The 16,386-nt window shown below is 37.8% G+C and overlaps 2 protein-coding genes across 3 annotated transcripts; one reads left to right on the top strand and one right to left on the bottom strand.

Moving 5' to 3' along the window:
• The first annotated feature begins 103 nt into the window (after positions 1-103).
• Positions 104-3,168, top strand: LOC103330370 (polyphosphatidylinositol phosphatase). 2 transcript variants are annotated; one of them, XR_001677595.2, is made up of 8 exons: positions 104-284; positions 397-522; positions 649-866; positions 1,377-1,520; positions 1,740-1,957; positions 2,121-2,379; positions 2,497-2,825; positions 2,928-3,168. XR_001677595.2 is itself a non-coding variant. In XM_008232943.3 (7 exons), the coding sequence occupies exons 1-7, from the start codon at positions 209-211 to the stop codon at positions 2,623-2,625; spliced, it is 1,170 nt and encodes a 389-aa protein (XP_008231165.2). In that variant the 5' UTR covers positions 104-208; the 3' UTR covers positions 2,626-3,132. The 2 variants fall into 2 exon arrangements, 1 of the variants encoding a protein (XP_008231165.2); XM_008232943.3 differs by having other exon boundaries at positions 2,497-3,132.
• Positions 3,169-3,885: 717 nt separating this feature from the next.
• LOC103330361 (Leucine-rich repeat protein kinase family protein) lies at positions 3,886-10,494 on the bottom strand. Its single transcript, XM_008232931.3, has 3 exons — positions 8,780-10,494; positions 6,462-8,012; positions 3,886-4,646 (listed from the first exon to the last, which is right to left on the bottom strand). Exons 1-3 carry the CDS (start codon positions 9,681-9,683, stop codon positions 4,057-4,059), a joined length of 3,045 nt encoding a protein of 1,014 aa, XP_008231153.2. The 5' UTR covers positions 9,684-10,494; the 3' UTR covers positions 3,886-4,056.
• Between the last annotated feature and the right edge of the window lie 5,892 nt (positions 10,495-16,386).

Here is a 16,386-nt window from a genome sequence, read left to right as displayed (position 1 = left end):
ACGTCTCGTTTACCCGGGTGGGCAACTCAGACCCAATTGAATTGAGGCCCATAGAAAAAGCCCAGAAGAAAAAGAAACAACAAAACAAAAACAAAAAGCCACTGAAATTAGAGACAGATACGATTAGAAACAGTACAGTTCTCTCTCTCTAACAATAGTTGATCTGATGCAGTATGCAGCAGAGTCAGAGTGAGCAATTGGTAAGGCGATGAGAGTGTGCAGCGGATGGCGTCGTTTCCTCATCTTTCTCCCTCTTATTTTCATTCTTCCTCACTTCTTCTCCGGTGAGCCTTCTGTTCTCTTTCTACTTTTTTTTTATTATATTTATTTTCCCTTATTTGAGGCTAAACTCTGAAGAAACAACATTCAAATTCACAATTGAAGTTTAAATTTCAGTCAAGCAATTGCATTATAACTCTAATGTGGAAGATTTGCCCAAGAAGAAACAAGGCAACAAATCCAATCACTTGGTTCTTGGACCTGCTGCTGGTCAAGGCTTGAGAAATCGCCTCCAATGCCAAGGTTAATCAATTTCTTTATCAGAATAAATCAAATCAGATTCTTTTGTTCATATAATTTGATTAGATCGGATTTGGGTTTGGGTTTGTGTGGTTGTGTTGTCTACCAATGGTTTTTTAATCCGGGCAGGCATCAAAGCTCTCAACCAAACCCATTCTTCAGCCTCTTCCCATGTGTCCGGTGGGGTTGATGACATTGCCTTTGTCACTGTCTTCACCATATACAACTCCACCGTTAATGGGCTCGCCGAGGATCAATTGTCACACTTGGTTACCGTTGGGAATGCTTCTTATACTAAAGTGGAGAGGTCAATGGCCATCTTGAATGTCTTCATTAACTTCATTCAGGTAATCGTTAAATAGAACATAATGGATTAGTTGCTCAATGTTCATTGTTTTTCTAACACTAAACAAGTACCATTGTGATTTATCATGTCTTTGCTAATTTCTAAAAGATCTTGGGGTACATGTTTGAGGTTTTGTGAGCTCAATATTGATATAGTGAAATTGCAACTGATGGAACGCGGATTTTCTAACGTGGTTTAAACAGAATATGTAGAAAATTGTATTAATCTCCCATGTCAATTCCACAATAAGGAGTGTGTTCTGTTCCCTATTTAAACCAAGGAATGACTGTAATTGAATGGTTCTATGTTAGGATGTGCAGACTTTTTAGAATGGTAGGAAAAATTAGGGGTTTTTATTATCAGCAGACTTTGTAGTTTGGATTTCGTATGATACAGATACTTGGTTAGAAGGAAGTCAATATGCTAATTTGTAAACATTTTAGTGTATGCTGTTGAAATTTTATTTATCATTATGAATTCCCAAATTCATGTCTGTACTTCATACTTGCAGGTATCAATGCCTCGGAGCAATGTAGTCATTCTTACTGACCCAGAATCTGATCTTTCAATGCACAGAAATGGGGTCACTGTACATCCAATTCAAGGTGAATATTCACGTGACCAGTTGATGCTTCAAAGAATCAGGTCTTACATTGTAAGAGCAAGTTATATTAATAACAAGTAGAAAAATCTCTTGTTTATCAGTAGCTATGCTTCTCAGAAATATTACATAGTTTATTTCATTAGTTAAGACCTCTCCTTTTTAAGGTAGGGGGTGCTTTAACATGAAATTGTTCCCATGTGTAATAGTGTATTTATCAGTCATCAGAAAAATGCTTTATTATGATGTTTGTTTCGGATTTCTGTGATTCAGACCTTCCTAGAAACAAAGCTGGAGGAGCTTTCTCAGAAGCAGGGGCATAATTGTCATTATATATTCACTGACTCGGATATAGCTGTGGTTGATGATCTAGGATACATTTTTCGTGAGTACCCGAATTTTCATCTGGCACTCACGTTCCGAAACAACAAAGCTCAACCTCTGAATTCAGGGTTTATAGCAGTGAGGGGTACTTCCGATGGCATTTTAAGGTGCATTTATCACATTATCTGGTTTTCTTTTTCATGTTAGCTCGGTTGGTTTGCAACAGAAGAGATATTTAACTGAAAGTTAATGGTTACTGTTTACCAGAAAACATAAATGCGGTGTTTCTTCTGGATCATTTTCCACATCTCACATACTGTATCGATGCAGGGCGAAGATTTTTCTACAAGAAGTACTAAAAGTTTATGGATCAAGGTACATGAGAGCTTCTAGAATGCTTGGGGATCAGCTAGCTCTTGCCTGGGTGGTGAAGTCACACCCATCTTTTGATGCAAAGAAATTTATCAAAGCCCAAGCTTTCATAGAGGATATTGGCGATGCTTCAGTGTTGTTTTTACCCTGTGCTCTATACAATTGGACACCACCAGAGGGCGCAGGTCAATTTCATGGCATGCCCTTGGATGTTAAGGTATGCTGCAACTGTCCAAAACACACCACCTGTTCAATAGAAACAAATATGATACTCAATTGTGGTTATTTGTAAAATTCTTCTGAGTCCCTTCTATGATATATATCCTGGATATAGGTTGTTCATTTCAAAGGATCAAGGAAACGCCTGATGCTCGAGTCTTGGAACTTCTACAATTCCTTTTCTGACATTTCAGATATGTTGTGCCTGATACTAAAGAGTGGGAGAACAAAGTACGATTTCTGACCCACGTGATTTGGTTTAGTGCATATAAGTTACGTACTACAAAGTTGATCGGGACCTGCTGATTTCATGTGAGGAGAGAAGGATACTATTGGATGATTTTGAAGCTGGAGATGTAGAGTAACTAGTCTTCTAGTCACCTTGGACACATGAATTACATATGACAGATTTGATTGGGGACCTTACGATTTCATTCACAGAAGGTAGGAAACTATTTAATGATATTGAAAATTGGAAATATATAGTAACTAGTTTTCTGGTCGCCTTGGGCTCTTTTGGTTGCTCAAATGGTGTTTCTGTTTGAGGGGTACAGCAAAGTTTGTTTTTGTGCTGAGTAAATGAGCTAACTCTTCTAAGGTGTTCTTCCATACCAGACACAGATTTGGTATTGCTGGATGGATTTAGTAGTGAAGAATGACTGACTAGCTTCTTTTTGTATCTTGTAAAACTTTCTTCTTTGAATTTTTTTTCATTTTTTTAATGGGGAGAAGGTAAGTTAGTATTGTAGAACTTTTGGGTTTACTTTAACAAGTAACTGTTTGATGCCGCCGTAAGGGATTTTGTTGCTCAAAGTGGTTAAAAGTAGTTTTTCCAAATTTAGCCCCTTACTTTTCTTGGGTTGGGAGAGGAATTGGGTGAAAATTTAGGATTTTTTTGTGTTTGGCCTCATAGATTGGAGATTGCCCAAGCGATGTAAGAAGCTAAGCCAATCCATAATGTCGCATGGAAAAGTTGGGTGTTATATATTAAAAAGAAGAAAAAAAAAGATTATGCTGGACCAATTCGGTTTGGCTAAACTGCCAGTTTTAAAACCGAGAACTGAAATCAGTTCAGCCAATTCAATTTGATTTTTGTTACCAAAATTTGAAAATAGAAAATAGACCCACACCAAACCAAACGGCTCAGTCGGGTCGGGTTCAATCAGTTCGGCAGTTTAAAATGTCTGGCAAAATGTTGGACAAAGCTTCCGTGAGATGTAAAAGCTAACCTTGTCGAACATCTTTCTACCGATTGAGCTTATATTTTCTTAGATATCCAAAAAAATAAAAAAAGAATTGGAAATTTTGATGTTCATAAATTTGAAAACACATTATATCCACGTACAGTATTTCCATAAATTTGGGTGCAGAAAAAAGCTTGGCAGATTAAAAGTTTGCAGATTGAGAAATCTCAGTGATGAAGATCTAAAATTAATACCACACGAATGCCAGTATGAAAATCATACCCTAGAGTAGGGTCAACAAAAATTATTCACCCCACATATAAACAATGAACTTATTTTCCTCTGAACTGTACCACTACCTGTTTGGCTTTGTCAATTACAGGATCAGTTGACAAACAATTAGTAAATTACACAAAAATGAAAAAAGAATCGATGTATGGTGTTAGTACCAATGACTACAGTTAGAGCATTTGTTGTACCTGGGGTGCCCTTTAGTTCACTATACCTGAAATCTCTTCAAATACAGTTTTGATGTCGGGTCTTTCCGATGCTGGTTGGATACATCTTAGAGCTACCTGTAGCATACCATCAAGAACTCTGGGGGAGTGCTTAACGCTACGCTTTTCCAGAATCACTCTGTCAATGCATTCAAAAGAACGATTTTCTTCTGCCAATAGTCTCACCCAGTCTGTCAAATCAACCACACCAGGTATGCCAGACACAATCTCCCCGGAACTCTTTCCAGTCAAGAGCTCCAACAAGATCACCCCGAACGCATAGACATCACTCTTCAAGGATGGGCAGGGTTTACTTGAGCTAGCAAATTCAGGGGGCCGATAGCCAAGAGCACCTGCATTCAGTACTTGCTCAGTAGTGCCAGCCGGAGTCAAAATTCGGTGGAGACTGTGATCTGTGAGGACTGCGTTCAGACTAGGAGTTTCTAATAAAATATTTGTGGATTTGAGGTTGCCATGGGGAATTGCCTTCTCATTATGTAGGAAGTTCAGACATCGGGCAACATCTACAGAAATTCTGAGCCGTTCCTCAAGAGACAGGGGTGAAAGTTTTCTTGGCTCAACTTCTGTAGACGACTCAGAAAGATTCAGAAAACTCATGTCAGATGCAGGAATAAAACTAGAAAAAGATTTTAAAAACATATGCAAAATATTAGAAGGGTGTTGCCGGTGTCACCCATAAATTGTCCAATTAAAGTGATGGATTTATTACAGGAAAGTTGGTAGGGGCCAACTGATAATACAAACTCCAATAAGATCTGTTTCATGCATTTTAAGCTATTAATGGCAGATGTTAACTCGCTAAAGCTTTAGGAATATATTTCTTATGGATGCAAAAAAAAATTTGCCTTCATAATAATAGTATATTAAAAGACAAAGTAAGACAGGTCATGCATTTTAACAATAATTCAAGACCAAGACATTTGTTAAAAAAATAAATTACAGAAACCACACAACGCATTTGGTGAAATACTACTATAAACAGTAACAAAAGGTGTCTCCTACTTTAAAAGCACAACAATTTCCCATTAATGAACACCTGATACAACTTAGCATAAACTGCCATCCTAACCTAACAGGCTGTAAATTTAAAGTAGAATAGCACATAGTAAAAGACATCAATTTCAATAAAATAAATCTAAGTCATTTAAAATACACTGGCCTCTCTTTGGACAATTTTCAGTATTGGTTACAGGTTTTAGTAGGCTTGGATGTTGCCCCAGGTTCTGTCAGCCAGACTGAAGTTCTGGCACACAATTAATATTCTCTAACAAATAATTACATAGTAAATTTTGTAAAAGGATATTCAAGGGATGATTAAAAGGAAATTTTTCATTGCAACTGCATCCCAAAATTACAAAGTAAAAACTGTGACTTTCTTTATAACAAAATGAATCCAGATCAATTCAGTTTAGTGCTACACATTAAAAATAAAATGCTTCAAACTCAAACTTCCCTAGGGGTTTACTAAAGATACATAAACCTCCTTTACACCAAGCTCTCTTGTTTAACTATTTAAAGTTTTTCTGCACAGTCATCTTCGACCTAATTCCCAAATCTTATTATTCAAAAAAGAAAAAAAAATTCCTGTTGATCTATTTACCATTCATCAGTCCTGAAAACCAGTCAAACTGGATTCCGAGTGTACTTCTTGTTATCTTATACAGTAGAATACTTTTGTTACCTACAGACCACTGGTAAACAAGTAAAAATAGTGAATTGTAGAATGACCAAATGGATCCAGATCATTTTACCTTGTCACAGAGTAAGAGCAGCATAAAGCTCATTCAAACCTCCTTAGAGGTTTAGGAAAAATACATGGACATCACTCCTATTTTTAGAAATTTATACCATGCCCTCTGGTTTAACTACTAATAGATTTTCTGCACTGTCATAAATCTCATTGGGTTCCAAAAGTTTCACATATGCATCATTAATACTCTCAAAATTAACATAAAATTGAAACCTATTGAAACCTCTATATCTAGTAAAGACACATTAAAATAAATATCATGCAGATTTTTTTTAATTTTTTTTTAGGAGAGAGAATTGCTGGTAAAATCAAGGTGTACACAAGGAACAATATTACACTCGCAGCATTTTAGATATATGTGGGAGCTTCACCAAGACCAGAAAACAAAAATAATCTGAAGTATTGGCGATTTTGGCGAGACAAACTTTTCCAAAAACCAGAGGTGGCATGCATATGAAATGCGGTTGTAAGTTATCCAATCTTTTTAGCTCAGATTTTCTGTATGGGTCAGAATCATCAGATAATGGGCTCAGCTTGGCTTGGCAATTTCATTTTGCTGAGATTTTAACGGAAATAATATTTGGGAGATTCTTATTTCAAATCCTAAAATGAAAGATAACAGTCTTACCATGGAGATGGAATGCCAACGATTGTGCATTAATATAAGTTGATATAATCAGTTTCTCATGCTCCTTTGGGCCCCAGTAGTAACCGAGCAGAGAAACTAGATTCGGATGTCTGATGTTTCCTAGTTTCTTTACTTCTCTTGCAAATTCTTTCCTTCCTTTTGCTATACCCTCCCTTAGCCATTTCACAGCCAATACATGACCTGAGTCAAGCATAGCTTTGTACATTGTTCCATGACAACTCCTTCCAATAGCTTCTGCAGGAGCACATGAAAGTTCTTCTGCTGTGAACACCAAGGAGCCATCAAACAGATGTAAATCACCAGCCAATTTATCTGGAGAACAAGTTTTGAGCACATCAGGACTCCCAAGTGGTTGTTGATTTTTAGAAGGTGATAGATTTGATGATGATAAGAGAGACATAGGAGCAGATGTCCCTTCCTCTTTTTTTGTTGACTCAGGATGACCCAAATTCTTAGGTTTCTTTAGAACTGATGAAGTATCACAGGCATCATGAGGATACCTCGTTTGGGATGATGGTAAAAGATCTTGAGAAGATATTGAGCGGTCTACACTTTTTTCAGGTACCGATCTATGAGAGAGGGCAGAGCCTCCTTGTTCGCCAGCTTTCTTCCCAGAATTTTCTTTCGAACTTGTACATTCCTGCCAATGAGCCCTGTAATAGATCATCATACATGAAAGAGCTAAAACAGCAGCACCACCAACCAAACCTGCTATGAGGGAAATTCTAATAGCAGCTTTCTTAAGGGGCCTGTGCTCCCTAGAAGTATTATTGAGGACACCCTTCGGTGATGATAGGGAATGGGGAAATGTTAGCAAAGAGTTCCCCGGATAAAATGCGGAATCAGGAAACTGCCGTAAATTTTCAGGTACAACACCGGAAAGATGATTGAAAGACACGTTAAATCCTTTTAGTTGATCTGGAAAGTCTTCAGGAATGCTACCATCAAAATTGTTCTTAGATAGGTTGAGATATACCAAGTTATGAAACTCACTGATCTCTGTGGGCAAATGACCACTCAATGAGTTATTAGACAGATCTATAAAGACCAGGCTCAGATTTTGAGCGGAACTGTTTGAAGGATGACTTGAGATTTCCTGGACAGGTATTGACCCGGAGAAATTGTTGCCTGACAAGTTAAGATCAGTCAATTTAGTTGACGAGAAAAAGCCGGGAAGAAGGAATCCTTGTAGCTGGTTGAGGCTAAGATCAATCACTTTTAGCTCTGGGTATGTACCCAATACTGGTGGAAGAGCACCCTCTAATGAGTTGTTGGATATCTTAAATGAGGTTAGCCTAAAAAATTGAGATGTTTCATTAGGCAAGCTTCCTGTCAAGGAATTGGAACTTAGCTGGATAACTTCAATGTAATTTCCCCAACTTCGGATTCGGGACAAGTTACCTGTGAGCATATTATTACTCAGATCTATGATGGCACAGTGCCCAACCACGGCAGGTAAGGAGCCTGACAATTTGTTCGAAGAAATATTAAGCTTCTTCAGAGTTGCAGAGGTGATGCTTCCTACTGGACCTGTCATGAAGGCAAACAGTATAACTGTATAGAGGAAAGGGGGGAGGAAAACAGGAGTAAATGAATGAAATTGTAAATTTGAAGATGATATGATGACTTTTAAAAACTGCAGACCCCAAGCAATAACACACGAAATATCATGCAAAAGAGAAATTCCGCATACTGAAAAGATGGACGGGCCACTGCCCTCACTGTAGCATTTATACTAAAACTGATTCTTAAAATGATTATGATTTTCCACTCATGATTACATGTACATCAAAAAGACATAGCATTTGTTAAGCTTGTTCTTGCTCACACCTTCCCCCAACTTAAACCTCTGTCTGACCAAGATGAAAATTTAGTCCCCACTACTGGCCATAGAAACTTAAATCTGCACGCACTGTTTCTGATGGTTCATGAAGAACTTCGCATCATGGTTTTACATGAAGATGCTAATGTAAGCATGCCAACATTGTCATCCAACATATTTTTATGTGATAATGTCATTAGAGATGAATCGCGTAAAGCAATAGCATTTCTATTACAGAGAGAAAAATAACTAAATAAAAGGTCATTCTTTGATGCGATCGTAAGTCAGTTATTTCCACTTCATTTATTTTCAATTTCCAAGTCTGAAAAAAGAAATTCCCAAACAGGACTATCAATTTTCATACGCAATTGGAAATATGAAAGGAAAGAAAATACTTTTACATATCCTCTACCAAAAAAAAAAAAAAAAGTTGTGTGCCAAAGTTAAGTGTAGAAAACTGTTAGAATCAACATACCTTCAAGTTTGTTAAGACTAAGATCCAGTTCGGACAAGAGCATTGAGCTCTCTTGCAATAGAGCTTCCGGTAGAGAACCAGAGAGCTGGTTGCTTCCAAGCCGAAGTGTGCGCAGAGAGAAAACAAAATTGAAGGAAGGTATAGGACCCACTAACTGATTATAACTAGCATCAAATGTCTCCAAACTATCAAAATATGGCATCCCATCGTGAGGAAAAAGCTCTCCAACCAAGAAATTGTGGCTAACATTCAAATATTGAATAGATGAAACAAGAGAGGAGTTACCACGTCCCAAATCCAATGAACCAGAAAACCGATTGCTGCTCAGATCAACATGGACCAAGCTACCCATTTTGGGTAGAAAATTCATAATGTCTCCAGAAAAGACATTAGCTCGAGCATCTATATACTTCAACCGTTCAAGTTTGCCTAAACCAGTGGGAAAAATGCCTTCAAATTGGTTTGAAGAAAGATTCAAACGCACTAAACTCTTTAAGTTGACCAAAGCAGAGGGTATTAACCCATGAAACAAATTGCATGAGAGATCCAAATATTCCAGGGACTCGATTAAACCAACCTTTGAGATGGTCCCCGTCAGCTGGTTGTTTGAAACCGACAAATTGCGAAGCATTTTAAGACCAGTAATGGCTGAAAAGCTGAACTCACCAACCAGTCCAGCATCATTTACAGTGATTGATGTCACACGGCCATTGCTACACGCTATCCCGACCCAATTCAAGGGGCAGCCATCAGAGTCCACGGACTTCGAATCCCATGAAACAAGAACTTTCCCAGTAGGGTCTTTCTGAATGCCTTTTCTGAGCTCTAAGAGTGCTCCCAGATCTGACTGTCCTGATGCAATTACTACTAACAGCACAAATAATATCAAACTGATTGTCTGCATTACTCCTTGAACAGCCCCAAGCCCCCAAACTTGAGGGAAAAGAAAGAGAATGAGAATTTACTAAGTTACAAGACAAAGATATTTACTCTTCTTAGAAGTACGAAAGGAAGGAAGAGTTCAAGAATTGGTGCAAATTTAAATTCAAGTGGCAACTATTTGGATGCAAAGATATGGATTTTACAAGAAAGACAAGTAGCAATAAGTAATAGGAGAGAGAGAGAGAGAGAGAGAGAGAGAGAGAGAGAGAGAGAGAGAGAGAGAGAGAGTTCAATAAAATCAGTCAACAATGGAAACTGAGAATTGAAGAAGCCTACTTAATTTATTTCCCAACAGCTCCACAATGGCCATGATAATGAACCCTCTGTCACAAATCCCAACCAAATCAAGCGAATCTCAAAATGTAGCAACAAAACCATACTCAACATTTACAGAAAATGCGAAGAATGCAATAATGCCTAGAAAACAGACAGCTCCAAAAATGAGCAGCTCTGCATAATTAAGAACACTACAAGTAGAACAACAACAACAACAACAAGAGTTCAGAGTGCTAAGAATCTAGGGTTGTTGTTTGGGAAAGAATTTTGTAATTATTGGAATCTGGGCTACTTTTGGGCCTGGGTTTGATGAGCTAGCCTCGCATTCTTTTGGGCCATATCTAATGGAAGTGTTCTTCTTCAGCCGGAAAGAAAAGAGAAAAGTCCACGCAGTTAGAAAATTCAGAAGAGGAAGAGGAGGAGGAGGTAGGTGGTGGTGCGGTGTTTGTATTATCTGAGGAAAGCCAGATAGAGAGACAGCTGCTTCACTTTTCCGAAGGCATTAGTGTTAGTTGGAATCAATATACAATTCATTGGGCTTAGTGCCTCCACTTCCTCACTCACTCAAAGTGAGTGTGATGGTTTGACCTCGGCTCTGTCCTTCACCCACTATTCTTTTTATAATTGTGATTTTTATTGTAGATCTAGTGAGCAAAAACATTTACATACGTGCATCTCCAAGTCAAAGGGTCATTTACATAAGAGCATCTCCAAGTCAAAGGGTCTAATTCATTGAAAAAATGTCTTCATTTGCAAATAAGTGGTGTTAGGTTTGAATTTTCATAGCACCTTGGTAAGCCAATATAGTCTAGCCTAACGGAAAAGAACATTGACTTGTTTTGTACCATATTTGACCGGCCTCTCATGCTATGATATATGAAAAAGATCTGACACCAAGCAGGGCCAAGTAGCCCACGCTGCTAGCCCACCTTATAATCGGTAAGTGCCCTCTGCACCTACGACCGATTCCACGCTAGTCGCCCAGTTGTGTAGGCCCACAACCCCCTGCCGATTCAGCCTCCTAGAAGGTATCTTGCAGGAATCTCTCTGGTTCCTCACTGGTATATTAGTTGGGACACGTGGCAGCCTCACATCGAAACTTCACACCAAGAGGACACATGAATATTGTTGGATGTAAATAGGTTTATAAAGTGAAGTGCAAGGCCAATAGTTCCATGGAACTTCATTAGGCCTGCTTGGTTTCCGAGGGGGCTAATCAACAAGAATGGGGTATACTATGATGAGAGCTACAGTCCCGTTGTCAAATTAGCTACCATCCGAACCCTTATTGCTTTAGCTGTTTCCAAGGATTGGCTTCTTCAACAATTAGATGTCTGCAATGCCTTTTTAAATGGCATCCTATAGGAAGAAGTCTACATGAAACAATCCCCTAGCTTCACTTATCCTTCCTGACCTAAGTATGTGTGCAAACTTCATACGGCTCTATATGGCCTTAATCAAGCTCCCTGAGCTCTCTGTTTTTATTTACTTATTGAAGGATTCTTTCACAACTATTTAGATGCTTCTCTTTTCATTTGCGACGCCTAGGATTCTTTGGTTTTTGTCCTTATTTATGTTGATGATATTATTGACACAGGTCACTGAGCTCATTAAATATCAACTTTCATTTATCTTCTTTGCTCCAAGTTTGATAATCGTCGGATGGGTGACATTAGCTATTTTATTGGCATGGAGATTCATCGTACTCCGACTGCCATCTCATTATCTCAGGCTCATTATGCCCTGGATCTTTTGAAGAAATTTCATATGTGGTCTTGTAAGCCCAATCCCACGCCCTTGACTTCCAACAATCGTCTCTCCTTTCTTAATGGTGATCCTTTGCAAGATGCTACTACTTATCGAAGTATGGTTGGTGAGTTATAATATTTGACCTTGTCTCGTCCGGACATTTCCTATGTAGTCAATTAGGTTTGCCAATTTATGCATGCTCCTCACACCACTCATCTTCAAAGTGTTAAATGAATTTTTCGTTATATTGAAGGCACTCTTAAGCATGGGCTTCTTTTCCTTCGGACTCATAATCTATCTCTTTCCAGATTTTTCGACTCATATTAAGCTAGTTCTTTTGATGATCATCTGTCTACTATTGGTGCTTGCATTTTTCTTGGCCCTAATTCTTGCTTGGACAACCTAGAAGCAATCCACTATTTCTCATTCTAGCACTGAAGCGGAGTACCGTGCTTTAGGTACTACACATGTTGAGATTCAATGATTCTATTACTAGTTTCGTGGGCTTGAAATTCCTCTTTGTGCATCATCTTACATCTTTGTTGATAATATGTTCGCACTTCATATTGCTGCTAATCCTATTTTTCATGTTCAGACACATCACATTGAAATTGATTATCACTTTGTTCGTGAGTTACTTGCTCAAGGAGTTCTTCGCACTCGTTATATTTCGTCTATTCATCAATTGGTTGGCATCTTCACTAAAGGCCTAACCCGTGATCCTTTTTATTTTCTTGTTCCCAAGCTTCAGCTCCACTACGTTTCGTCTTGCTTGGATGAGGGAGTCAATAGACTAATTTGACCCCTGCATCAATTTCTCCACAACCATTGATGTCTCACTCAAATCATGCATTGACATATCACCATTTAGAGAATTCTAGTGGGCAATTTATTTTATAATAATTATAATAATAATGTTTTTTGTACCACATTAAAGACCACCTCTCTAATAAAAGTGAGCAATGTATGTGGGACCGATTTGTATTAGAGAGGTGATCAACAATATGATCAATAAATGGGGTCCAAATAGTAACACCATTATAATAGTTGTAATATTATTTGTATTGATAGTCTAACATATTTGTATTAATAGTCTAGGTTGTTCTTTACCATAAGTAGGCTTGTGCAAAGTCCACTCTAGCTTGTATGTGTTGAATGAAAATCAAAAACAAAAACTAACGTGTTGGGTCCTTTCGAAAAGAGAGCAAGAGGAAAAACCCTAGGGTTAGGTTTTCTAGCCACCGTCCCCTTTGGGGGTTCGCGGCCTCCTTCTTCCCCCCTTCATTTTCCTTCCCTCCTTCTGTTTTCTCCCACTCTCCTTTTACTCACCCCTCTCCCTTTTTGCTTTGTTTGGTTTTTTTTTTTTTGTTCTTTTGTTTTGCAGGTTGGAGTCTCCAGATTTGTTGTGGTGTTTCTTTCTGTCTTCCGACTCTTTGCATACTCAACAACTCTTGTGATGTCCAAAGAACTATGGTTTTTCTCATAGGAGGTTTTCTTTAACAAATTTTGGGATGAGTTAGTGTGCTTTTGTGGGGTCCTTCTTTGTTGCCTCCTCTGTGTTATCTTCTTAGTGTCTTCTCGTATCTCTGACCTTTGGCATGCTGAACAACTCTTGCGATGTACAAAGGACTATGATTGTTCTTATAGAAGGCATCCTTTGACAGTTTGGGATGTGTTGGTGTGCTCTTCTGCAGGGTCTCTTATGTTGGTTTTTCAATAGTGTAGTAGTTGGTTCTGTTTATTGTAGTGGTCTTTGTTTTATTTTGTTTTGGACTCTTCTATTAGTCTGTAGCATGTGTGGCACTCTTTCCTACCCTATGATTTTTTCCACGTGATTTTCTTAAGAATGTTTTAATGAGGCGACTATTCTCATGCTGATCTTTGTATGAAACTATTGGATTATGAATGAAATCCCTTTTTCGCAAAAATAAAAAATAAATGAATGAAAATTATCAAGTTTTTCTGCCATTAACCCTAAAATGCCTAAAATTCTTCAGTTTGGGGCCTAATTGTATAACTAAATATTATCTACTACTTTGCTTATAAACCTTCATAATAAATTATTTTTTAAAGAAAAACCCCCAAAGACTTTTACAACAAACCATCATATGAGATTTTTCTTAATTATTGTGGGAATCAGAAATTCTTCTAATAAAAATAGGCTTATTTACTATTTCACTTCCTAGAACTCGAGCTCACTCTTACTTAACCACCTGGAACTCAAATTTCCTCACTTTACCCTATAAATCCCTAAAAATTGTTTAAATTTTCTCACTTTCCTATATAGGGGCTAGTAATTTTAGCCCCTATATCTTCTCTCTTCTCTCTGCCTCTCTCTCTCTCTCTCACTCACACCATCGCACCCCACCCTTTCCCCCTTCTCTCTCTGTCTCTCTGTCTCTGTCTCTCTCTCTCTCTCTCACATCCCCTCCCCAAACCAAATCCCTAGCGCACCTACATCGCAACCCACCCCTCATCTCCCTTTGCCTCTCTCTTCTTTCCCTTCCCTAACCCCCATCACAACCCACCTTTCCCATCTTCTTTCTTTTTTGTGTCTCTTTCTCTTACTCTCACTCTCTTTGCGGAGAGAGAAGATGATGGGGAGTGGCTATCGAGGAGTTTTTTAAAAAAATTTCGAGTGGTGGTGGTTTAGGTGTGTTGAGTAATTCCATGGATGGTTAGATTTGGGGTAGGGGTTGGGTCTGGGGAGAGAAGAGAAGAGATAGGCAAAGAGAGTGAGAGTGAGAGAGGTAGAGGGAGGGAAGGGGTGGGATGCGCTGGGGTTGGGTTTGGGTTTGGGAAGGGGATGGGAGAGAAGATAGAGAAGATAAAAAAGAGAATAAGAGGATGGGGTGGGGTGGTTGGGTTGGGGACGGGAGAGAGAGAGAGAGAGAACAGAGAGAGAGAAAGAAAAGTCATTTAACTGGAAAATGAGATCGCTTAGAGGGGAGAGGGTAACATTTGAGATGGAGTGGGAGAATAGGGGGTAAAGTGAGGAAATTTGAGTTTCAGGTGGTTAAGTGAGAGCGAACTCGAGTTCTAAGGTGTGAAACAGTAAATAAGCCATATAAATATCACTATATTTTTTTATTTACAAGTTATAGTTTAAAATACTCTAAAATAATCTAATTTATGAGTATGAGATTTTGAACTTGGGTGCAAAAGAGTGGACTCAATGTCATGGCCAACTGGCCTAATAGACATCTGCAAAATATCACTATACTTAGGAGTCATTCTATAGTGAGGGCCTTATATATGGCCCTTAGGTGAGGTCATATATCTTGACCGTTGGATCAAACTAACCAATTTGATCCAATGAGATTAGGGCCTAAGGGCCATATATAAGGCTATCACTGTAGAATTCTTGCTATACTTAATTATCTAGTTGGGTCTAAAAAGAACTCATAAAGCAAATGAGTCAGCCCAAATTATAAGTTAGATCCATAAGACCATCTCCAACCCATGAAACCAAACCCAAAAAATCCCAAATTATTGCCCAAAACTTCTCCCAACCCAAGAAAATGAATGGCCCAAAATTTGGGAAAACCTAAATAGCAGTCCAAATGTTGCCTGAACCTAAAAAAATTAGTGGAGCCCACTTGTTGCGTCAGCAGCCCATGTGCAAGCTTTCCTTTGCTAGGCCCCCCCAACAGCCCATGTGAAAGATGTTGTCTTTGGCTTGTAGTGATGTTATTTGTTTATTATTATTTTTTTATTCTAATATTAACTTAAATCAATTATATATATTAAATCTAAGCTATTTTAATCGTTAAAAAAAAAATAAAAGATCTAGTGGTTGAAATTTAAATCCAAAGATCAAAATAATATTTTAACTTAATCTAAATCCGATCCAACATCAAAACTCACCCCAAACTCTATAATTACCCACTCATTTCTAAAATAATCTACCAAAAACATTATATTTGTATAATTTCAATTTTTTAAGGTCAAATTGTTCAAAAAATTAAAGTATGAAGTTATTTAAAAAGATTAAATGAAGAAAAGTTATCCATAAAAAAAATACTTAAAATCATTCTTAAACAATTTAATAAAGGTGCGGCCTTAAAATTTGAGTTTGGAGGGTTGGGAGGAAAAACGATTTGAGTCCGGGCAAAATCCAAATAGTTACTTTTTAGAGGGGGAAAATTTGGGTTTAGCCCCTCATGAGTTGGAGAAGGCCTAACATTAGTCAACATGGTTGTTGTTATTATTATTTATTTTTTTTAAATGGAGCTGACTGGCTTATTAGCCCAAAGACATTTTTGCAATTTATTTATTTATTTATTTTGGTATGAATAATGCTACTCTTACCACATTTGTATATCACATTCTCATATCACCTTATATGGCACATAAGGTGGCATGTGAATGTGACAAGAGTAGCATTATTCTTTCGATATATACAATTTTTGCAATTTCCAACTATGGCTAATTCGGTCGTTTAAAAAAAAAAAAAAAAACTATGGCTAATTTGGTTAATAAATGTGATTGAAGATTGGCCATTTTCTGGTCCACTTCCTTTTAATGCATTATGCAACGACAAATGGTTGACTAAAACAAAAACATTACCAATAAATATTCCACTACAGAATCAATAAACCATGAATTCTGGTAATCATCAATCATCAATAAAGTCAATC

Source organism: Prunus mume, linkage group LG1, assembly GCF_029339155.1.
Source record: "Prunus mume cultivar Tortuosa linkage group LG1, ASM2933915v1, whole genome shotgun sequence".
Taxonomy (NCBI): Eukaryota; Viridiplantae; Streptophyta; class Magnoliopsida; order Rosales; family Rosaceae; genus Prunus; species Prunus mume.
This window is presented reverse-complemented; position numbering and strand designations above follow the sequence as displayed.